General features: G+C 32.4%; 3 protein-coding genes across 5 annotated transcripts; 2 read left to right on the top strand and 1 right to left on the bottom strand.

Moving 5' to 3' along the window:
* The first annotated feature begins 13,817 nt into the window (after window positions 1-13,817).
* On the top strand, window positions 13,818-18,805 carry LOC130967779 (VIN3-like protein 2). Of its 2 annotated transcripts, none has more exons than XM_057892789.1 (5): window positions 13,818-14,054; window positions 14,242-14,326; window positions 15,517-16,195; window positions 16,791-17,131; window positions 17,280-18,805. In XM_057892789.1, the coding sequence occupies exons 2-5, from the start codon at window positions 14,302-14,304 to the stop codon at window positions 18,467-18,469; spliced, it is 2,235 nt and encodes a 744-aa protein (XP_057748772.1). In that variant the 5' UTR covers window positions 13,818-14,054; window positions 14,242-14,301; the 3' UTR covers window positions 18,470-18,805. The 2 variants fall into 2 exon arrangements, with proteins under 2 accessions (XP_057748772.1, XP_057748781.1); XM_057892798.1 differs by having other exon boundaries at window positions 13,849-14,054; window positions 14,217-14,326.
* A 525-nt stretch (window positions 18,806-19,330) lies between these two features.
* On the top strand, window positions 19,331-20,367 carry LOC130967793 (ribulose bisphosphate carboxylase small subunit, chloroplastic-like). The gene is made up of 3 exons (XM_057892808.1): window positions 19,331-19,662; window positions 19,755-19,886; window positions 19,973-20,367. The coding sequence occupies exons 1-3, from the start codon at window positions 19,366-19,368 to the stop codon at window positions 20,201-20,203; spliced, it is 660 nt and encodes a 219-aa protein (XP_057748791.1). The 5' UTR covers window positions 19,331-19,365; the 3' UTR covers window positions 20,204-20,367.
* A 1,181-nt stretch (window positions 20,368-21,548) lies between these two features.
* LOC130960756 (uncharacterized) lies at window positions 21,549-23,844 on the bottom strand. 2 transcript variants are annotated; one of them, XR_009079536.1, is made up of 3 exons: window positions 23,210-23,844; window positions 22,137-22,229; window positions 21,550-22,056 (listed from the first exon to the last, which is right to left on the bottom strand). XR_009079536.1 is itself a non-coding variant. In XM_057886576.1 (2 exons), exon 1 carries the CDS (start codon window positions 23,824-23,826, stop codon window positions 23,233-23,235), a length of 594 nt encoding a protein of 197 aa, XP_057742559.1. In that variant the 5' UTR covers window positions 23,827-23,844; the 3' UTR covers window positions 21,549-22,229; window positions 23,210-23,232. The 2 variants fall into 2 exon arrangements, 1 of the variants encoding a protein (XP_057742559.1); XM_057886576.1 differs by having other exon boundaries at window positions 21,549-22,229.
* Window positions 23,845-24,673: the final 829 nt, after the last annotated feature.

Raw genomic sequence — 24,673 nt, 5'->3', positions numbered from 1 at the left:
TCGTGATTTTTGCGCTTTGTCGAGCATAAATTGGCGCCTTAGGTGAAGGGATTATATGCTTATTCCCTCCCCTTTCTAGTTTTTACAAGGTTGTCGTCCTTGTGTGTGATACAACTTGTTTTATCCAAGTTGTTTTCGAGGATAGTTTTTACGTTTCGATTTTGTTCAAAAACGTTTACAATCCTTCCTTTTTAACTCGTTTCTATACGAGTCGTTTGAAGTGATTCATTTTGATACAAATCACTTTTAAAGCTTTGCTTTTAGATAGACACGACTTGTGCTTAACACAATTTCGTTGAAAATATGGTTGACTGGCATAACTTGTTTAATCCAAGTTATCCTTATGTTGTTGTGAATGCTAGAACGAGTTTTCTTGGAACAACTTGTTTTTGTGAAAGTGTTCCATTTTATACGACTAGGTCGTTTATTTTTAGAACTTGTAGAGATGAGATTGTGGGCTTTGAGATTTTGTACGATCCATTTGTTATCCGTGTGGATCGAGTTGTTAGATCGTATTTATGCCTCAAGGGACATATTAAGTTACTTTTGCGACTTGTTCTAAACACAACTTTTTCAACCCGTTTGGCCCGAGCTGTTTCGAGGTGTTTTCTTTCCAATTCGCATATGTAACTTCTTTCCACCAATTGGTTCCTCGTCGCTTCATCCAGGCGATTTCTATATGATCGGCCCGTGATTTTCGCGGTTTATCGATTTTCAATTGGTGTGCGTTAATTGTAGAAAATCAATTTTCATAAGGAATTGTTTTATCTCCTTATGTTGGAGGTGTGTTGCGACCTGGGTAGTTTTTCACCCTCGAATTTAGACACTTTGTAGTAGCCATTTTCTAAGATTTCAGTAATCTTAGAAAAAACCTTTTTGATCTTTGTTTTGAAAAACCTTTTTCTTGGCTGACTGTCCCTTTCTTTAAGTTAAGTTTTCCTTAACAACTCGGGACAGCCTTTTGCCTTAGTGCTTTCAATAGGTTTCCTGATCTCTTTTTGGTATTCCTTATACTCAATTTTTGATTTATTGAGCTCTTATGATTTAGGTTATTTTTGCGATGCGTTTCCTTTTTTCTCGGTTTTTCCGACTTGCAAGTCAGATAATTTCCGAGTTTATTACGATCGACTTTTATAACCTCTTTACACCGACTTGTACCTCGTCGTTTTATCCTGACGACCATCTAGGTCGGTTCATGGGATTTTCACGCTTTGTCGAGCTTAAGTCGGCGCGTTTCGTAGAAAGAAAGAAAAACGAGAAGGAATTTATAAGAGATAAAAGATCTTTATTTATTTGCGAAGGTACTTTCACTGCTACTAAGGGTTTTTCACTATCTATGATCCCTTAGTCTCTACTATGATGCCTCGTTAAAAACTCTTCTTCAGAAAAAATCCTTTAATTTTTGGGAAAAAATCATGAAGTTGGAAAAAGAGTATATCAGGGAGTAGAGTTCGCTTTTAGCTATAGTACCTTTTCATGTTTCAAGCATGCCACGACCTTGGTAGCTCAGTGCTGTTTAAGTCGGTCACCTTGTAATAACCTTTTCCTAAGATCTCAGTAATCTTGTAGGGTCCTATCCTTTTTGTTGTCAGTTTTCATTCGCCCGAACTCAGTAGCCTGATATTTTTTCTTATCAAGATGAGGTCTTTTGCGGCGAATCTCGTAGCCGTCCTTTGTCTCAAGAGCTCTTTCCTTATCTGAGTTTGCTCTCAGGTTTCTAGAAGGGGGTCACGTTCTTCTTTCGTGCTCTAGCATCATTGTAGAATGTTGTCTTTAGTTTTTAATAATTTTGGACTTAGCTTTCATGATAAGCCAGTGCCCCTACTCGAGGTTGAGCTTCATAAAGTCGGACTCGAGTATTCAGTCATGCCATTCTTGAATCTTACTATTTGTTGCTATGTGACTTTTACAAGTTATTTTGGACTCTCTTTTTGGGAGGTCGGATAACTTGTTTTATACTTGTTGTGTCAACTTAGTAAGGTTGGATACTTATCTCTTGGCTTGAGGAGGCATCCTTATAAATCGCCATCCTTTCTCAATTTGTTTTAAACAAATTGTTGTGACGTCGGGTTTACATCCTCTTCGTGTTGATGTTTGATTATGATCATGTTGCCCTTAAGTTATTTGTGCAATTCGTTTTAGGCTTTGCCCCTTGCCAGTTTGATTTAGTACAAGTGGCTTAATGAGGTCGGACCACGATTTGCATTTATAACTTCTTACGCCACTTTGGATTTCATCACTTCAAGTCAGAAAAAGTGTGCTTTAAGAAGTAAGGTGCACTTTCTAGCTGTAGTATCCCTTTTGTTGTAAACATGGCACAATCTAGGTAGATTGTTTTCGAGCAAGTTGAGTATGTTGTAGTAGTTCTTTTTCAAGTCTTAAGTGACTTTGTTGGATCTTTTTATTTTGGCGTCGGCTTTTCTTCGTCCGCTTTTGGTCCGATGTTATTTTGGATCAAGACGAGATTGTCCGTTGAGAAATTTCTTCGTATGACCTTCTCATGGCCATTTATGCTTGGGATCTGGTTCTCAAAGTTGTACCTCAAGAAAGAAGTCGGACTTTTCTTTGTAAGCTCTTAAAGGAAGTCGGATTTTTGTTTGTAGACTTGAATCCTCAGAGGAGGTCAAATTATCTTCATAAGCTTGGATCTTTAGAAGAGGTCGGATTTTTCTTTCTAAGCTTGGAAAGAGGTCGGACTTTCTTTCTAAGCTTGGAGGTTTTCGACCTCATTGTAGACTCTGATCTTTAAAAGAAGTCGGAACCTCTTTCTGATATTCTTCGAGGTTTTTGACCTCATTGTAGAGTTGATCGTAAAAGAGGTCGGATTTTTTACAGACTCCAAAATGAGGTCGGATTTTTTCTTTGTCGGATCTAAAGAGGTCGGATTCTTCTGAGCAATGAGGTTTTAGACCTCATTGTAGAGTCTAACCTTTAAAAGAGGTCGGACTTTCTTCATGGGATCTAAAAGAGGTCGGATTTTCTTTGTGAGCTCCCAACTCATCCGACCTTGTTGTAAAGTCTAACCTTAAAAAGAGGTCGGACTTTTATTCATGAGTTCTCTAAAAGAGGTCGGATTTTCTTTGGTGAGCTCCCAACTCATCCGACCTTATTGTAAAGTCTGACCTTTAAAAAGAGGTCGGACTTTTATTCGTGAGCTCTCTAAAAGAGGTCGGATTTTCTTTGGTAAGCTCCCAACTCATCCGACCTTATTGTAAAGTCTGACCTTTAAAAAGAGGTCGGACTTTTATTCGTGAGCTCTCTAAAAGAGGTCGGATTTTCTTTGGTGAGCTCCCAACTCATCCGACCTTATTGTAAAGTCTGACCTTTAAAAAGAGGTCGGACTTTTATTCGTGAGCTCTCTAATGAAGACTGGGCCTTTGTCACCCCGACTTTCTTTTTTCTTTGGATCGGATTCCAGTTTTCTTCCTAGAAGACATTCATCTTTATTGGTGTGCAAACGACATCAAATTCTACCATAGGATTATTTCCTTCCATATTCATTGGCAATGATGTAATTTGTGAGCAACCAATGAAAGATGTGCCATGTGAATTTTTCGTGTTATTCACTGCTCTGTTGTAATTGATATGTGAATCCAATGAAGAAAAAACTGGATTCATCACTTCATTGTCGGATTGGGTTGTATTCAAATGGACTGATGCTGCACTTTTTGGCATAAGTTGAAAAGAAAGGTTTCATTGTTTTTATCAACAATGCTTTCCCTTCTCTTCTTTCTTCAATTACTGATGTATTTGGAACATGCAACTGCTCCATTCCATGAGTGGGTATCATGGATTTTTTCGAGATTGTAAGTCGGCACAGATGTCATTGTCCATCCAATTTCACGAAGAGGTTGGGATTAGTCACGTTCCCTTTTCTCCCCCTCTTTTTTTTATACGTAACTTCTTTTGCCAATTGAATTTTCTGAATTGAAAATTCTTTTATTCAATTGACTTTCGAGTTCGTTTTTTTTTTCACGTAACTTCTTTTGCCAATTGAATTTTCTGAATTGAAAATTCTTTTATTCAATTGGCTTTTGAGTTCGTCCTTTTTTTTTTCACGTAACTTCTTTTGCCAATTGAATTTTCTGAATTGAAAATTCTTTTATTCAATTGGCTTTTGAGTTTGTCCTTTTTTTTCACGTAACTTCTTTTGCCAATTGAATTTTCTGAATTGAAAATTCTTTTATTCAATTGGCTTTCGAGTTCGTTTTGGTTTGCTTTCTACAATGGCCTTGGGACGGTGCTTTCTTCTCTTTTAATCCAATTTAACTGTAGAAGTAGAATCATCATCCCTATTTGATATCCTTTGCCCATTGGGAGAAGTTTTTGCGGGATTTCTGGTATCCATAGAAACTGTATTCCAACTTCTTTTTAACATGCTTGCATCTTATTCATGTCGAGTGGTTGTCTGACTATGTTATTGATCATCCGCCATTATCAAGAGTTGAGCTCCAGGTCCCCGGCAACGGCGCCAATGTTCCGGGGCTTACCTAGAACCGGACGGTGGTTGGACTTGTTTGAGGCCCAAGCGCTGGAGGAGTGTGGTCTCCGACTTGGTTTACGTCTGGGAGCCGCCTCCGAGTTGTGTGTTCCAAGAGATGGGGGGTGGTACCTGCAAAGACACTCCGATGCCTAAGTCAGTATGGGGTAAAGCAGGTTTAGAATGTATTGGAATTTAGAGATACCTGGGTGTCAGGGTATTTATAGTGGTGATCCAATAACCACCGTTGGAGTAGTGCCACCTTTTTAGGTGGATAACCGTCCCTTTTATCTAGGGATTATTGGGATATGGCTTCTAGAAGCGGTTAGAGAGATTTTAGGGGCAGTTACTTATTTGAATAAGTGTTATCTGCCAGCTATCTCTTGAGTCCGACTTCTTTGGAAAGAAGTCTGTGTTGAGTCCGACCTCTTTTGAAGAAGTCGGTGAATAACGAAGGCCAATCTTTAGATTGGGCCTTTTGGTGTATTTGGACCTGGGTCTTAGTGTTGGACCAGTGTATGAACAGTTGCCATGTCCACTATAGACTCACGATCATTATCATTGGAGGTTGGATCTTTTAAAAGCCAGATGTGAGGATTACGATTTACGAGTACTATGGGGACTTTTGATTGGAGGAGTTTGTAAATATTTCTGATACGATATTTTAATTTTCTTATTTTACATAAGTTACTAATTAATTTTATTTTTTAATGAGATAACACAATTACACTAATACATACATGACATTAGAGTTATGATTACAATCCTTTCTGATAAGACAATTCCCTGTTTAGCCACTTAATTTTATTTGATCCATGATTATTACAGAATGGAAAGAGGGGTAGTGTGGGGGAAGGCAGATTGTTCCAAACTCATGATTGACAATCAAAAAATATGATAAGAGAGAGATAACTTGTATAACCATCAGCGGGTCCAAACATTAATGGGCCCTTTATCTTTTATAAATAAATATTTTAGTCCTTTTATAGTGAAAGTTTAGTTTTTCTTTTAAATTCTTTCTTAATTTATTAGTTAACAGAGTCTAGAATAAAATATTAAATTAGTTTTATATGTTTGAATATAATTTTGTCTTGATTTTTAAGATTTAAAATATCTTATTTAAATCTAAAAAAAATTTATTTAGTTTTAATGCAGTTCCACCACGAAGTCAAAATTAAATAATTAATGAAATGTCCTACATGACAACAGTACAAGAACAAGGTTGATAATCTAGAGAATAAATACAAGTTCCGAAGACAAAAAATTAACTATGAATGCATCAATACATTTATTTATCATTCTCCTTAGTTCTATAGAAAATATTTTATTTAAATTATAAGAAAAATAGTAAATAAATGTATTGATGCATTTACGGTTGATTTTGTGCCTCTGGAACTTGTACTTGTTTTCTAGATTATCGACATGTTATTGTACTACTGTTATGTAGGACAATCTGTTAATTATTTAACTTTGATCTCACGATGGGACTACATTGAAGCTAATAAAATTTTTTTGGATTTAAATAGGATACTTTAAACCTTGAAGACCAAAAAAAGATTACACCTAAATATAGGGAACTAATTTAGTACTTTACCCTAAAATCTATTATATTTAAAAAATTTTATTAGTTAATTGCATTTACAGAAAATAATTGCATTTACAAAGTCTCAATATGAGATTCGTAAAAAAAATCTCATTTTTTTACTGAAGATAAAGAAACTCAAACTCAAGACCTCTTAAGTGAATATAGAAAATTAATGTCATTTTAACTATAACTCGTTAACATATTAAACATAACATTTATTTTTTATAGAATAAAACATTTTTTTAATTTCTTACTGTAAAGTAAAGGTATGGATTTGCAGTAAAATGAGCACACATATTAGGAAAAAGAAAAGGAAAAAAGTGCGAAAGTTTGAATAGACAAGCGATTGGGCTTTTACTCAGATCTAGATCTGTCTAACCCTTGATTTTGCTATCAACTTTGCTGCTTCCACACACAAACATATACAAATTTGCTTTTCTTATTACACTTTCACTACTCATTATATTCTTCATCACTTGCATTGCATCAATTCCATGCACCATTGGAACTAGGTTCTAGCTACTTGGTTCACATTTTCAACAGGTTTGGAACGAATCATTGATTGAACTCAACTGTCATAAATATTATTTGGTTAAACCACAAAAAAAATGTATTTGACTTATTTTGCGCAAAAATGTTCCTAAATTTTGTTATAAAATTATCATATTTTAATGATAAAAAATATTATTTTTTAATAATATTTGTAAAATATTACATCAAAATATTATTTTTAAAGTCTTTTTTAAAATATGTATTTAATATTTAGTTTTTTTATCACACTTTTAAATTTTTTAGAATTTTATTTGTCGTTACTCATTAGCATCTTTTAGAGGCATTTTTGTTAACGATATAAACTTTTAGAAATTATTTTAATAATTTATTTTTTTAAATACAAATTTAAACTTATAAAATCAACGGAAAACAAATTCAGCAAATTAAAATGGAGGCATAACATAACTGATACATATATGGAAATTTCCTTTCTCAGCTGTTTTCTGTTACTATTATGGCCCATATTGTAAGATTGCATGCAAAATAAAAAATTAAACATATTGTAAAGTAAAACTATATAAATTATTCTATATAAAATATTAAATGTTATAATTTTTTCATACTTACTTAAAAAGTTGCGAATTTAAATCTCTTTATCTTCAATAAAAAAATTGTATTGATTATATATTAAAATCAAATATAAAATATATATTAAAATATAAAATATATATTATATTAAATTATATATATATATATATATATATATATATAAATATATGGTAACTAATTTGATATCTAATTTAAATGTACAACAAAGTATTTTTGTTAAAATATATATAAGTCAAATACTAATCCTTTCTATCTATATTTATATTTTTCCTCTTTTCCGGATTATTATTATTTTATTATTTTTATATTAATAAATACATACTAATTTAGTAAACTAGAGGAAAAAAAGAACGCAATGATTTTCATGACATCATTATTAGAAGGACCGCCCAAAAAATAAGAAAGAAACAAGGAAGGACCACATGAACGATGGTCAGTATATAATAGAAAATTCTTTATGAGCAGGCACACCAATAATACTCATTTGTGATTACCAAGCACTAATAAATAATAATGATTCCCAATTGTATACAATAATGTATAATTTATGTATCCAGTGTTCACGCCTACAAAATATTTTTAATACCGAATTTATATAATTTTCTCTTTTATTTTTGGACTCCTTCTCTAATAACCGAATATATATCATTTTCTTATATGTTATTTTAGTTAAATATATAATTATTAACAAATACGTGAAATTAAGTATAATTTAAAAATAATTTTACAACACTACTTGAAAATATATATATATATATATATATATAGTCCTTCTAGTATAATTATATTATATATGATGACTATGATAATTATGTATTATTATATCATCAAAGATAATTAATTTTTAAAGTTATTTTTTAATACGTAATGTAAATAAATAAATTTTATTAAATAATTATATAAAATATTTTATATTATGAATATTTAAATTTATTATAAAAAACATGTTAAATGTATAAAAATATTGAATAAATACAAAGAAACAATAACATAAGCAATACAAATTCTAGAATGCGTAATTTTTTATTTTAAAATATATAATTTTAAATTAACAAATATATAAATTTGTTATTAATTGATTATTGCTTAATTTTTGCAATATTCTAGTAAAACGTAATAAATTCATATAGATATAGAGGCTAGGTTAGATAACCACCCAACAAAGAAATTAAAACCCGGATCTGAAACAAAACATCCCCGCAATGAAACTGTTTAATACTTTAAAAAAATGTTCACGTATATCGATATATTGATATTTTAATAATAATTTTTAATTATTAATCTTAATTATAAAAATATATAATATATAATTAAATTCAACAATTAAAAATTATTAAAATACAAGTGTAGCATATATTTAAAAACTTTTCAATACTTTAATATATGAACGAATCACATCCGTTATATGTCAACTCTTTTAGGTGTTTGATTTGACATGCAAATAATATATGTTCTTGTGTAAGTAATCATGCTTATTAATTATTCAAAACTTTTTTTTTCTTCCTGTAATCAAGTCCATATCTCAATTCCAATATTTGAAACTTCCAACTTGATATAATACAAGTTGTATTACTATTTACGTATAAAGTCTAGGAATATTATTATATTTGTATGTCAACATGTGTGAATAATTGTATTCTTTAACCATTTTGCGAAGTTTAAAATTATATAATTAATAATTTGGGCACGTATCACTAGGACCATCAAAATGGTCAAATCTATCGGACTAGTTTATTTATCCATTTAAATGAGTGAGATTTGTCTTTAAAATTAAACTTGTTTAAATTTTAAATTAAATAGGTTGAACCCGATTAATCCGAAAAAAATAACGGATTAAACTAGTTAGCTTGCGAATTAAACAGGTGGTCCATTTATTTTTTTGTATTTTTTCAAAAAAAAATTTTAGTCGATATTTTTTTTGATTTAACACAAAAATCCAATTCATCGATTAAAAAATATAATTTTTTATAAATTTTTGATCTAAAAATAATATTTTTTGTCAAAATATTATTCAAAAAATAAAATAAAAAAATAAATAGATTGATCTGTTTAATTTATTACACTGATTATAAACCGTTCGAATTAAAAAATTATAACTCACAAATAAAATAAACTTAAACGATCCAACCCGTTTAATTTATAAACTTAACGGGCCGGATTAAACAATATTTTCTGTAATAATTTCGTAAACAATATTTTAGAGTCATTGTATGGCATGATTTGAACTTTTATAGGCTTTGATTTTCACAAGTTTGTTGGTTTCATACTTTGATTTCATTTCGTCGGCGCCATCCTAGTGCACCACCTTATCCCTAAGATCGTTAATTATTTAGACAAATGTCATTTTCATTTCAACTATATCCTAACTTTATAAGATCGTTAATTATTTAGACAAATGTCATTTTCATTTCAACTATATCCTAACTTTATCTTTTCTTTCTCTATCATTTCCTTTGGACCATTCATAACGCTCCACGCTTGTGTTATTTTTATCATTCAATGTTTTACAAATTTTCAATTCTCTTTAACCTTGACACGTAGCCATAACCCTCAATCCTTAAGTTATTTTATTTTCATATATACTCTTATTGGTTGTAAAATCATGTTCATATTTATACATGTGTCCTTTGTTATTATTATTGCATTCTACATTTTAGTCTTCTTCCATAAAATAAACCTTTTATATTGTAGCGTCCTACATGATGATGACCCTGGCCTCTTTATAATTACTATATATATATATATATATTATAAAACTAATTCTATGGTGTTTATGAATTTTTGTTTAAATTTTATTTAATTTATTTTTTATAATAAATTTTAATTTTTAAAATTATTTATTTATATATTTTTTAAATTAAATAATAATTTTTAATTTTTTTAATAAATAAACACCATCTTTTAAATATTATAGCATTTATTATATTATAAACTGTTACATACTACTTTTAAAAATAGTTATTAATTAAAAATAAGTTGGCCGATTAGAGTGACTTTTTTTTTAATTTATGAAATAAAAAATTTAAACACCAAATAGAAGAATTCCTTTTATAATAATAATAATAATAATAATAATAATAATAATAATAATAATAATAATAATTTGCGGCTTATTTAAATAGGTGCATTAATAAGTGCCGATATACATTTCCGTTCTACTGTAAGTCTATAACTATTAGAAAAACTTTTAAATATACTGGCATATTAAATTTTCAATAAATTTTAATTATTAATTTTAATTATGTATATTATATATATTTTTTATAATTAAAATCAATAATTAAATTAAAAATTATTGAAATATTAATATATTGATATTATATAATATATAATATACAAAAAGTTAATATTATAAAAAATATATATAAAAAATTAATTTAAAAAATTACGTGATAAATGCGAAATAAATATTACACAAGACGAATTAATATGCAAATTTTTATTATTTACAGAACGAAATTTATATAAAATAAGATAAGATAGAATACACTAAGATTGAATAATGCGAAAATTTATTTCTATCGACTTTATTGCTATCTTTAGTCATAAAAAAAAATGATATAAAAAAATAGTAAAACTTTAGCATAACTTCAAATTTCATAAAATTAAATAATTTATTGTTTGGAGAAAAAATAATGAAAGAAAAATAAAAGATTTTTGATATATACTATTACAAGTATCATATTTTTCAAAAATATAAATTTTACATAATTTATATATTTTTTGAGCTAATTTTTTATTTTGAATAGATCTATTTAATTATATATATATATATGATTCAAATTATTCAACACCTATTTATAAATATTTACACTCCAAATAACTATTTTTAAATATAAAAATATGCATCAGAAATTTCATATATAATTTATAAATGTGATACATCCATTTATCTTGAATTAAGGTTAAGTGAGAGTGGCTTAATTCATGCATAAGGTGGTACACACTTTATTTATTGCCTCGTCTCCTGCAGTAACATGTGGGACGCCTACTGTCTAAAATGACGATCTTGTCCCTCTGCTGATTCTGATCTCACATGTGTGTTTCTCTGCCCCACCAACAAATTTTTTAACTCTCCTTATCCAATCACTACCTCCCATCACTTGGACAGTTTTGCCCCTTCAATCACTTTTTGCTATTTACAAAAGTAGTATAGAATATAAACAGAATAGTTTCTCGTTTTATTTATTACATATTTACATATATTAACAAAAATGAAATAATTCTCGAGGTCATCGAATTTGAATTTATATAATGAATAATTTTCGAGTCATTTGGTATTATATAATAGTTTTGTTTTGAGTTAATTTTCGGTTCATTTGAGACACAAGTGTTTTTGAATTTGAATTTATATAATTGACAATTTTCAATTTATTTGGTATTATATAATGGTTTTGTTTTGATAATATTTTCGATTCATTCGAAACGCAAGTGTTTCTGAATTCGAAGAATTTATATAATGGACAATTTTCAGTTCATTTGGTATTATACAATGATTTTGTTTTGATAATTATTTTGATTCATTCGATCACCACAAAAAATTAGAATCAATAAAGATATTAGCAAAATGTTAGTGTTGTTAGTGATAACGATAATGATGATGAGAGAGGAAGAAGAAAAAGAAGGAGAAGATAAAAAAAATATAAATAAAAAAAATCAAAGGAGAAAGAAAAAAAATTAAAGATAGATGTAGTGGTACGATAGTGATGACTATAATGATAATAAAAAAATATGAAAAAAATGAGAAAAAAAAGAAAAAAAATAACACAAAAAAAAGTAAAAAAAACAAAATCTCATCGCGTAAACTAAATAATTTAGGTAAATACTAAGATGTGTAGCGGAATTTTATCCAGCTTATTAACACAAGCAGATTCTTTTATTGGCTAGTTAAATATACTTATATACATGTCACCAATATAAAAAGGAAAAACCATGACACTACAGAGCACATACGATTATTCCCCTTGATTTGTATACGATTATCATCGTAGGGTTGTTATCTTTTGCATGCATGACAATAGAGGTAGTGGGGATGCTTCTAGTTGTTAACCCCTTTTTTATGTGAAATAATCTTGGACCTTTAGTGTTTTATCTAATTACGTGAATGATAATATGGTTTCTAAAAAGATTCCGAAGATCAAATTAAAAAGAATTTGAGAAATATGATTAATGAGTATGTGTGTAACATACTTGAAAAAGTGAATGGCTCTTCTTCATATGTGCTAGATATCTTATTTTATTTTTGGTTAGAAAATTTTAAAATTTTAAAATTCGATAAAATTATGTTGAATGCAATTAGGTTATCAAACACGTAAATTAGGTCACAACAACAAACTTATTAAAATCAATTCAAATCAAATTTACACCATAGAACTCGGAATACATACCCACCTTTAAAAATTGATCCATTATTATGAAGCTATTTCAAAGTAAATCCCAATTCCAAGTTTGACTTTTCTCACCATTGGACCGATTCATCTTCAAACACAGTTCTTTATACGTCGTCGTGGCAGCAAATAATTGTGACCTTTTCTTTTATTATTCAATAATATTTAATTTAATAAATCTAATATATCCTTAATTTTAACATAAGCTAAAATGACAAAGAAAAGTTAGTCAAATATTATCAAAACTGAAAAATGTGTCTTCCCTGGAAGACTAAAAAATCTGTTACGGTTCTTGTGAAAGATTTGATTGAATAAGCGTCAAAGTTCCTGACCAAAAAAATAAGTAGTGTCAAAGTTGTCAAAGCTCCATGTTATTTTGTCACTAATACATGCACAAAAAACCTAATTATCTAGGACTTTTTCTAAATATCTTTCTAAACGAAACTCTTGTGTCGTTCGAAATCCATAAAATTCAATGAATGAACTCGAATTGATTCGTTTTATCAAATAATTATCCTCTTTCTCAGATATTATATATGATATAATTTTCTAGTTGATCCTATTCCTATAGATAAAAGTGAATTTACAATAAGATATTTCAAAAAACAAGGTGAGATATACCAAAAATTGATGGTTTATGATGCAGAGAGAGGTGATTGAACATTGATGAGATATGGTGTTTGTGGTTGAAACAGGGAGGCACAACACTCCAAAAAATAAATGCCCTGTCCCTAAACAAACACGAGGTTAGACGATTTCAGGTGAAGTCGATTTTACATAAAGTTGATATTTAAGATCACGTGAAGTTGATATTTAAGAGTAGTTAGATAAAAATTTAGTCAAATTATTTAATTTTCATCTAATAATTCTCAAATATCAACTTCACGTGAAAAGTCGACTGCACTTAAATTTTCATCCTATTTCAATTACCAAACAGAAAATAATATTCCTGACTAAGTCGTTGCGAATTGAATTTTTTTTTTAATTTATTACATATCAATAAATTTTTTTTATTTTATTACAAATAAAAAGACTCAAATTTAAGATCTTTTAAATAAAATTAAAAAATTATATCATTTAAATTATATTTTATTAGTTCACATATTAATAAATTATTATATATATAAAATAAAATTTAAATCTTTACTATTTATTTAAGCGAATTATTAGACCAACCCAAATCGATTTAAACGCCGCTGAATTGTAGAATGGAGAGTGGGCATCGCAATAGCAACACCAACAGCATCGCATGCAGCCGCTTTTTTTATTTATTCATATAAATATAAATATAAATACATTTTTTCCTCTATCCAACAACTAAAACGCTTTTTTCTCTCTCACTCTTTTTTCTTTCTCTCTCTAGAAGTAAGGTCCTCTCCACCACCACCACCACTACCACCGCCACCTCCTCGAATCCCTTCTGCTTATGTAGAGAGAGAAAGAAAGTTTTCGCTTAATGGATTCGTTTTCTCTTCCACAATTCAAAGCATCTCTCCTATTGGTATTTCTTATTCCATTTCCCTTTCAATCTCTCTCATCTTTTTTTTTTCTTAAATAAAAAAATATTTTGGGCATCTTCTTATTTTCCAGTAAATTTGTAATCTTTTCTTCTTGTTGTTTGTTTTTTTTATTTACATATGGCGACTCATGAGTCATGATGCAGATTTTGTGGAATTTGTGTTGCGCAGATTCGGTAATATTTTTGCGGTAATGCAGTGGTATGAGTGATTCTTTCTTGGTGCATAGCTATGGCTGCTGATTCGTCTATTGAGGGTAACTCCTTTGCTGAATTTGCTTGTTTTGGCTCTAAATTCATCTGTTTCAGCTAATTTTCACGGTTGCCACTGTTTTTTTGTTCCGTTGGAAAATGGTGTGGCTGAATTAGTGAATTCTATGGAGGATTTGTTTGGCCTGGTGATTAATCTTCTAAGATAACTTAACGATCCCACCTCTTGATTAATCTGTTTGGCGTTTTGCATTGTGACGTTTTTTTTTTCTTTTAATATATATTTTATTTTTCTGGTTGTTGAATTATGTTGTTGTGATCTCTTCATGCCTGGTCTCTCTGAATTTAGTTATCAACTTTGAATTTTTTATACATACTAAATTTAAAATTTATTTAAATTTTCACAAGAGAGGCGTTTCTTTTCTTTTTTCTTTTTTTTTTCTATCTCTCTTATTTTATTATTTTTTTATTATTAGAAAGTAGTAATCAGCTCTTGAATTTCTTTTCTTCTATTTTCGCAAAATTTTGTTTTCATAAGGATTGTTTCTCTGTTTAGTTATTTATTTTTTTAATGATGATTTTGGCTTTTGGGTTAAAAGACTTTACTGTAGCATTTGATTGCTGAGCTGTTACCCTGCATTTTGGGCCATACAGTTCATAGACAGAGCGGTGCAAAATATTATATTGATGCATTATGAGGGGACATAGGGAAATATACTTTTGTTTTTGTGAAATCGAGTTACTTATATGTTATATCAGGTGCGATGTGCCAGCTACTACTAAATTAACCGATCTATGTGTTCTCTTTAAGTGATCATGGAGTCACCTATAAAAGTCAAAGCAAGTTAAGTCCAATTGCCCAATTGGCTGACCTAATCACTCTATTATTAGGGTTCTCTTTCCCAATATTTAAGTAATTGGAACGTCCTTGTGATGATTACTCTAGTTTTATTTCGGTTCCTTGCTTTTGGGTATAATTTTAAGTAGGCGATATTTTATACTATTAACAGAATTTGGCCCTTAACATGTTCAGAAAAGGTACTAACTTCATTATAGTTGCATGAAAAAGGATCAACTATTCTGGTTGCTGTCCCCTAAAATTTTAATTTTCTCGATGACAATGTGTTGCATGAATACAAGTTACTGCCTTATCTTTCTTACATGTTGAGTTTTAAAGTGAAAAAATATCGCATCGTTTTGTAACTTAGTGACTTGTTCTCACTTTCCTTGATTCTAGGCCTGGTGCTTGATCCTTCTAAATGCAGTAAGTTGACTATGGAGGAAAAAAGAGAACTTGTATATGAATTGTCCAAGTGGTCTCATGGTGCATCCGAGATGCTACAGTCATGGAGCCGTCAAGAAATTTTGCAAATCTTGTGTGCAGAGATGGGGAAAGAAAGGAAGTATACTGGGTTGACAAAGTTGAAAATTATAGAGAACCTTCTAAAAATTGTTTCTGAAAAGAAATCTGCGGGGCATGAAACTGCTACAGACTCTGAACCACAGCAATCTTCTCCTGCAAATGGTCAGAAACCTGCCAAAAGGCAGAGAAAAACTGAGAATCCGTCTCGATTGCAGGTGCCTGCAAGCAATGTTCCAGTTAATAATGGTGGTGATGTGGGTAGTGTCACATGCTGCAAAAACTCAGCTTGCAAAGCTGCGCTGAATCTAGCAGATAAATTTTGCAAACGGTGTTCATGCTGCATTTGTCATCAATATGATGATAACAAGGATCCTAGCCTATGGTTAATATGCAGCTCTGAATCACCTTTTCCTGCCGTTTCTTGTGGCTTGTCATGCCACCTTGAGTGTGCTTTAAAACACGTTGCTTCTGGAATTGGCAAAGATAGTGAACGTCCCAAGCTTGATGGAAGCTTCTATTGTGTCTCTTGTGGGAAAATAAATGATTTACTCGGGTAATTATACTGATTTATATACTAAAATCTTCTTAAGTATCTTAGATAACAAACTGTTTCAATTTTGTGCATCATCACTCCTCTTGTTCATACTGTGTCTCGGGCGGAAATGAGTCTCCTTGATTGAAATATCTTGTTGACCATGTTGTGGGTTGATTTTTTTTAACCATTGATTTGCAATTGTGGGACCCTTGCTAAATGAATCATAGTGTAAGTAGAAGTACTCAACCCCCCCCCCCCCCCCCCTTTTTCTCAGGTTCCCCTTTTATCTTGCTGATTTTAAAAGGATTTTAGAATATGAATATAGGAGCTAGAACCCTGGCATTTTGTTTGTAATATTCTTTAACTTGAATTGAATGCCATTCGTTGATGAATCCTGGTATGATCTGTTTGAGTGTGAAAGAGAAAAAATTGAGAAATTGTTAAATGTTCTCTTCTGACCAGTGAATTATATTCAACATTATGAAGTAGTTATTATAAATTCAATGCAACAGATGGTAATTATATGTAGTATATGCTGTGTTCCTTGAAGAATTAAATTTTGAAAATCTGTAGGGTAAGGTCAATCTCATCTGGTGTTGTTTCTTAAATTTAGGTGCATGAGAAAACAACTGACAGTGGCAAAGGATACCAGACGTGTGGACATACTTTGTTACCGTGTCTCGTTATGCCAAAGACTTCTTCAAGGGACTGAAATGTATCAAAAGCTTTATGAAATTGTTGATGAAGCAGTGAAGAAACTTGAACCTGACGTGGGTCCATTGACCAGCTCACCAGCAAAGATTGGTAGGGGGATTGTGAATAGGCTTTCATCTGGACCAGGGGTTCAGAAACTCTGTGGATCTGCTCTGGAATCACTTGATTCACTGCTTTCGAAAAGGATCTCGCCTATATCACCTAATCTAACTACTCAAGTTGATCAATCAACACCTAACGGTAAATAACATGTCTAATTTTACCCTTCAGTAATTCTGTTACCTCCACCAATTTGCCAAAATTATGTTTAGATGAACATTACTATGGTATTTTTATGCATAGTAAAGGTGTCCGCAGATTGTTATTGAATTTTACTTGACACTTCCAGATGCAAAAATGCTTGCCCCAAGCATGGTGAGGTTTGAAGACATCACTGCAACATCCCTTGCTATTATTTTGGGATATGAAAATCATGGAGAAAATATTTCTGGTTTCACCTTGTGGCATCGCAAAGCTGATGATGAGGACTACGCAGTGGACCCTACTTGCACTTTGCTTCTTCCAAATAGAAGGTTCAGTGTCAGAGATCTTATTCCTGCTACAGAATACACTTTCAAAGTTGTTTCTAATGACTCGAGGGAGTCGGGCATGTGTGAAGTTCATATCTCAACAGAGCACGGTGATGATGAAGCCCCTAATTGCTCAGCAACGGAAAGAAGCCAGAGCCCAGTAACCAACTGCAGCAGCCTTTCCAATCCATCTTCAGTGGAAGATGAAACTAATAACAGCAATCCATATAGTGACCAGACTGATAATCGGTCAGAAAATTATCATAATTATTGCAAGGATTCTGATCAAGTTGCTACTGGAAATTTATCAAATGGTACTATTATCTGTTCCAATATAGGTGGAGCAGGACTTCCCACAGATGCAGATTCCTTGTTGGACAAGCAGCATTCTGCAGGAATGGCCGGCCCCATTCCAGGTTCTGATGTACTAAAGCTTGAAAACAATCATTCACCAGAGGAACAAGTCACTGAGGACATGAGCATTGATGACGGGTTGAATTCGCCGGTGTTAACTGGCAGAGAATGTGTGCCATTAGTAGCTAGCTCAGAAGGAGGCTTACCTAATACCCCATGCAAGTTGGAAATACTCAAGGATGGGCCAGGAAGAAATGGGAGATCTAAATCTGGTGGAAAAGATCAAGAAAATGGATCCGGGAAGAGGGAAGGGGCTCGGGACGGGAGCACGTCAAAGAAGAGAAGCGGGGAAAGGCCAGATGAAGGATGCACAGCAAACGGGTTTTCAGATCACAATTTTGAGTATTACGTGAAGGTGATTAGATGGTTAGAGTGTGAAGGGCACATAGAGAAGAATTTCAGGCAGAAGTTTCTGACTTGGTATAGCTTAAGAGCAAGCCCACAAGAAATGAGGATTGTGAAAATATACATAGACACATTTCTTGAAGATCCAGCATCTCTTGCTGAGCAACTTGTGGACACTTTCACAGAATGCATATCTAGCAAGAGAACTTCAGTGGTGCCGGCAGGATTCTGCATGAAGCTTTGGCATTGATCAGCCCTTTCCAGGGTTGTGATTGATGCTGTAATTCTTTAGAAGATTTCTGATATTCATCCATTTAGACAGTAATCGAATATATTTATTCAGCAGCATTGTCATTCACATGATGATGTGCGAATTTTAGATTTACTTTAATTATACAGTTTCAAATTGATAATTTTTTTCAATTTGGGAACTCGATCAATCAATATAATTGCCTCTGGGAAATGGAATGACAATAGACTTCTGCTTGTTACAAGGATCAGTATTTTTTGGCTCTTCATTAGATCAATTCATTGTACAAAAAGATTTTTCTTTTTTAAATATATTGAAAGCATGTTTGGTGTTAAATATTCTTTTAGTAATTTCTTGTGCAACCTTTGCAAGAATGCTTTGATGGTTTTCCAAGATATTCATTCATGATAAGAGGTTTTTAAAGCATGTAGGTATTTATTTCTGAAGTCTGAAGGCATCTCATATAGTAAAATTGATGAAAGACAATGTCACAGTTCTTTCATTTAACATAAGCAAACGGTGCATTATTTTCAATGCCAATAAGTTCCAAAATGCCAGAGATTTCAGATGTAACTGCATGAACACCTAGCACTTTGCAGTACTTGTAAATAAGGTTTCCGACACATCCACAATAATGTCACATCCATCCAAACTTGTTTGTTAGCGCACCAACAAAAAGCCAACAGTAAAAAAAGCTGGACGAATCATTCCTTCTAATTTATTTATTAATTAATATTAAAATAAAACTATACTGTCTTACAACTTGCATTGCTAGAATAGCATAGCAGAAACTGTAATAAATAATTATAATTACTTTAAAAACATGATGCTAACAATAATGTAGTTTTACATTTTTACTATTGAGTGTCGATGAGATCAAGGCTTTGTAGCTTTATATGCACCTCTCCACTTTCAAGTGCCCACAGTTTACTAAATACTATCATCTTTCAGGATCTCCCTTCATTCCATTATATTATTCTTTTCTTCACAACTTCATCAGTGCCTCCTTCAAGATCAGATCAACCTTCAGCTTGAGAAACATGTATGCTGGAAGTTTTGCAGCTCCGGTTTCTGGGGCTGGCTATGTTGGTTTAAAGTCCAACTCTTCAAATCTTTATACTACTACTACTAACATTGAATGGTGCAAGACAAAGAACATAGTCTCCAATGGTTCCAAAACTCACTGCATGAAGGTGAGAAGAATTCATATATATATTTATATGTATGATTTGTATATATATTATATATAATTCGCTCCTTCTTCTTGTTTTTTAATTAAGAACAGACATGGAATCCAATCAATAATAGGAAGTTTGAGACACTGTCATACCTGCCTCCACTTTCAGATGAGTCCATCGGAAAGGAGATTGACTACATGCTGAAGAAAGGATGGACTCCTTGCCTTGAATTTGATGAGGTAATTAGTGTTTGTAACACAAGTTGTTAAGAATAATAATGCATTTGCATATATGCATGTAATAATTTGTAGGGAACGTGGATCAGGTAGGGTGTATTAGAAGAGAGAACAGCAGAATGCCAGGGTACTATGATGGAAGATATTGGACACTGTGGAAGCTACCATTTTTTGGTTGCACTGATTCATCACAAGTAATGAATGAGATCAAAGAGTGCAAAGAGCAATACCCAAATGCTTATATAAGATGTTTGGCTTTTGATGATCATCGTCACATGCAAGCCATGGCTTTTCTCATCCACAAACCTCCTTCCACTTAATTAAGACCCTTCAATCTTCTGCAGCACTTACTGTTCATGTTTCCTCGTTTTCATCTTTTTTTTTTTTATTTGCTTTTATTTTCTGTCATCTTTTATTTACTGTTTGGTCATGTGACTATTGCATAAATAAGATTGATGATCAAGAGTTTTAGCGGTTTTGTTTAGCATAGGTGCAAATATGATTGAGCTTTTGCTTTTATTATAAAAAAGAACAAACACTTAAAACTTTTGGTGAGTTTTATGGTGTCTTTGTTATGGTGCCTAAATTGCCTAATTTCTTTTTTAAAATAAAAAATAAAATATTTAAAATAAAAAATAAATCATATAAAATTTATTAAATATAATTTATTTACCTGTTTTAATAATTTAGATACAAAGTGATAGGCACCTAGCATTCACCAAAACTTTTATGCATAACCGATCTGGCCTATGAATTGATGCTACGCGGAATCCAGGTACAAGTACTATAGGATTTGAATAAAGAAATATAAAAATGTTTGTGGCAAAAACCAAACCAGCCCATGGATTATGACATGCATCCCTTGTTTTCAAGGCTATGTAGATGCACATGATTGGAGCACACATTCAATTTTCATTATTTTGTATTAGCAATTGGAGTAAGTGGGTTTGGACTTAGGAGTTTGGAGTGATAATTGATTTTTGCTTGGGGCCCCTGGTTACCCTACGAAGTGAAACGTGGATCAATGTGGTCAATAATGAATGCAAGTTGGCAATAGTTATGTGTAAAAGTAGTACCATTGAACAACTAATTTAACCTGCCAAAATACAAAAGCGGGTTTAGTGCACGTTACAACTGGATAACTTCATATATTTTGGTGTAAAGTGCAATGAGTAATGACCGAAATGAGTATGACAATATCATTATGACTTAAGAATTTTCCATTGGAATATAAAATTGTGAAGATTCATATATACCTGTTTTCATGTAAAGTTGATAGTTAAAAATCGAAAATCGTTAAATAATTTATCATATTTTATTAAATGACTGTCTAACAATTTTTGATTATCAACTTCACATAAAAATAATTGCATATAAATTTTCACTATATAAAATACTCGACGTGTGCGTTCTATAATGGATCGTTGTTAATTATATGTGACTGAAAGATTTTGCTCCTTTATTTATTTATTTTTAATAATATTAATGTTAATTTTTTTTATATTTCTTATATAGAGGATCAAGCGAAGAGTGATTAATTGTGAAAGAAAAGAACTTTACTATTGAATCGTGTACGAATTATAAAGATTAAAGTATGACTTACTTAAAACGATCGTATAAACTTTTGGTAGACAGAACTAGATATCAACATTTTCATCCATTGAAAAATTTCAGGTTGACTTTAATGTTTGATGATAAGTGAGAATAAGGATAACTAAGGGTGCATTTGATTTGCATTTTCATTTTCTGTTTGTATTTTTAGTGTTTTTTAGATTTTGTAAAGAAATCAGTAAAAATAGTGAAAACAATAAAATCTCGTTTTTTATTTTCACTCCCTGTTTTTACTTTTTCCTTAATAAAATCCAAAAAACTAAAAACACTGGAAATAAAAACAGAAAATAAAAATACAAACAAAAAGCGCACCCTAAATTTCCAAGATTTTGATTTTTGAGAGTAAGACCAACTAAACTTTGGAAATAAAGGAGGCACATATTGTCATATAGCATGTATTTCTTTATCCCTATTTCCTCTTCTTTCTCACAGGCGTAAACTTGTTTGTTTTCGGCCTAAAACTACCGCACTTTGGGATAATAATAGTTTAGGTCAGAAAGAATATGAACTTCCATGGCCATGATGTCCAATCCAGAATCACTCGACTTCACAATCAAAGCACCTGCATTGCATGCGGTTAAATCCACAAGAAATTGGTTGAGTGCTACTACTTCACAATTAGGTACTACAACTAAAACATACCCAACAGCAATTAAATTGCACATCGAGCTAGCACAAATAAATGAACACCGTCACAGCGCGGATTAGTGAACCTTCACCAAAACCATAAACCATCTGCAAAAAATAAATAAAATAAAAATCCCAATGATACCATCTGCTTAAGCAAAAGCAGCAGCAACCAACATCGGTCTAACAGAGAAATATCACCTTTCAAACTTAGGAACATGAATCATACAAAGAAGAAATGTAATGAAAAATTTTGCCTAACACATACTCAATGAATTGATGTGGATAGTCTTTCCAAACAGGGATCACTAATTAACTATTATTCATATTGCCAATCATATTTCTTAGTTACATTCACAATCTCCAATATCAATCTTTAATTCTTTATAAACGAAGAATCTCTAAAAATAAAGTTATTCTAAACAGTCTTGAATAACGAATACTTCACATACCCAAAGTTCTACACTCCCCGAATCCTACCAACATTATTCTAGATCAATATCCCCCCACACATTGGTACACAAGGATACTACCCCCGCCTAAGCATGGTTGGTGCTTGCTTCAACACTGACTTACTAACCAGGCATAGTCGCACAGAAACAGAACCTGGTTTCAGCTACAATATAAAAGGAATTATCATGAAATTGAAACTGCCCTTTGGGGAATGACAGTTACCCTTAGCCACCATTATTCTAGCGGAGGAAAAACATAGTAGTTCAATTATCCCTTAGTCACAACACTAGCATCAAAAGAGAGCCAACCACAACCAACTTGAACCAATCGCATGGTATAAATCAATGCTCACTAACTCAAATTGCTTTTCAAGTGCCATGTTTCACCATCTGATTTTGATTTTGGCTTCAAACTATATTTTGTTTCAGTTCAACATAAAACCAAATGGAACGGAAGAAAGCTCATTCCTTGAGCAAAAACAGCACTCACAATGATAAGAAAACATACAACGAATCCAATCAACTACTGACCTGAGTTAAATACTCCAAACCTAATCCGAAGCATCAAATTCGACATGAACAGTAATCCATTCCAATTCGCGAGAAATTGAATAGAGTAAAGTAACATGTACAAACCTCAAAGAAACCCTAGGGGCAATCTATCGATTCCTCTCAGCAGGCAATGGGCGATTGAAGCCACCACGGCGGTTCATGTACTGCCTCGGCTGGCGCTTGGTGACGGCTCTGACGCCGCTGACGTCAGCACCGGGCACAGGCTTGCCCTTGGTGGAATCGAATCCTGTGGGAATCCCAAGCATCTTCATCATTTCCATCTCGTCCTCGTTGGTCTCAGCTGCTTCTCCTTCAACTCCAGCACCATTCTCCTTCTGTTTCTGCTGCTGCTCCTTCACGATCCCGTCCACGAAGTCAGAAACCGCCTTCTTCGCGTCCTCGGGGGATTCTCTCCGGTGCCGCTTTCTTGGAGGGTCCGGGGAAGGGGTCCGGTGGTGGCGACGTCGCCTGTGAGAGCGGTCCGCTGGAGAGCGGGAACGGGACGGAGAGCGGTACCGGTCAGGGGAGCGAGTGCGAGAGCGAGTGTGGCGGGAGCGGGCAGCACGGTCAGGTGACCGCGAACGGGATCTCTTGCTCCGAACTCGATCCCGTTCTCGGTCACGTTCACGGTCACGGTCACGGTCATCCTTGTCTCGCCTTCGTTCCCTTTCCCGGTCTCGATTACGGTCTCGGTCAGCCATGATACTCGGGAAGCAGTGGCTGGCTGGCTGCTACTACTACCATAGCTGGATTTTTTCAAAAGGCAAGTTTGGGCCAAAAGTTGGGCTGACTAGCAATACGGCCCATATTGTTATTGGGCTGATTGATTTATTAGCCCAGCCCAATAGTTGAAAAGTTAGAATGTCCCTACCCTACTAGAGTGAGCAGTAGATAGAAAGTTGGTTGAATATAAATAGAGGTAACAGTATGACATGCACCATTGTCGTTGTCATAATTCATTAATAACTACGCACATGCAAACGCACTGTAAATAGGGTTGCATGAGCCATGCAAGTCAATGAATTAAAGTTCGTTATGTAATGATGATCATCATGATGCTGCACTCATCAAGTGCTTCCAACACCATTTACTTTATCTTGAATCAATTTATCCGAATAATAATTTTAATTTCTAGAGAGGATCAGATTGTATGTACTACATCTAAAATTGACTAGGAAGTACAAGCGTGAAGCGACACTATTTTTACTTTTTACAAAAATATTTATATTTTTGAGGGACCATACTACTGGAAAGTACAAGCAAAACAGACCTTCAATTAATATGGTTTCTATATATATAATCATGTTTATTGAATTTTTAGAAAACTATATGATTGGAGACATATATAAGAGTAGCGAATTCAAAGTGGATTAGTCCAATTTAAATAGAGTAAAATAAAACATTGAATTAAAGGCCACAGAGTTAGGCTGAACGGTGCCTAAGTTGATGTGTTAGGTAGTAATTGGGTTGAGCCCTCAACTCATTACTCACCTATAAACATTGAATTGACCATTATTATATTGCCTCAAAAAATATTCTCTTGTGTCA

Source organism: Arachis stenosperma, chromosome 1 (assembly GCF_014773155.1).
Source record: "Arachis stenosperma cultivar V10309 chromosome 1, arast.V10309.gnm1.PFL2, whole genome shotgun sequence".
Taxonomy (NCBI): domain Eukaryota; kingdom Viridiplantae; phylum Streptophyta; class Magnoliopsida; order Fabales; family Fabaceae; genus Arachis; species Arachis stenosperma.
The sequence above is the reverse complement of the archived record's forward strand: the minus strand, read 5'-3'. Positions and strand labels throughout refer to the sequence as shown.

Bases quoted from the DNA above. Each gene is read 5' to 3' on its own strand.
- LOC130967793 (XM_057892808.1), top strand. From the start codon at position 19,366: ATGCACCTCTCCACTTTCAAGTGCCCACAGTTTACTAAATACTATCAT. The intron at 19,663-19,754 runs GTGAGAAGAATT...AATTAAGAACAG, and splicing joins CCAAAACTCACTGCATGAAG to ACATGGAATCCAATCAATAA. The intron at 19,887-19,972 runs GTAATTAGTGTT...AACGTGGATCAG, and splicing joins CTTGCCTTGAATTTGATGAG to GTAGGGTGTATTAGAAGAGA.
- LOC130960756 (XM_057886576.1), bottom strand. From the start codon at position 23,826: ATGGCTGACCGAGACCGTAATCGAGACCGGGAAAGGGAACGAAGGCGA.
- LOC130967779 (XM_057892789.1), top strand. From the start codon at position 14,302: ATGGCTGCTGATTCGTCTATTGAGG. The intron at 14,327-15,516 runs GTAACTCCTTTG...CCTTGATTCTAG, and splicing joins TGCTGATTCGTCTATTGAGG to GCCTGGTGCTTGATCCTTCT. The intron at 17,132-17,279 runs GTAAATAACATG...TGACACTTCCAG, and splicing joins TGATCAATCAACACCTAACG to ATGCAAAAATGCTTGCCCCA.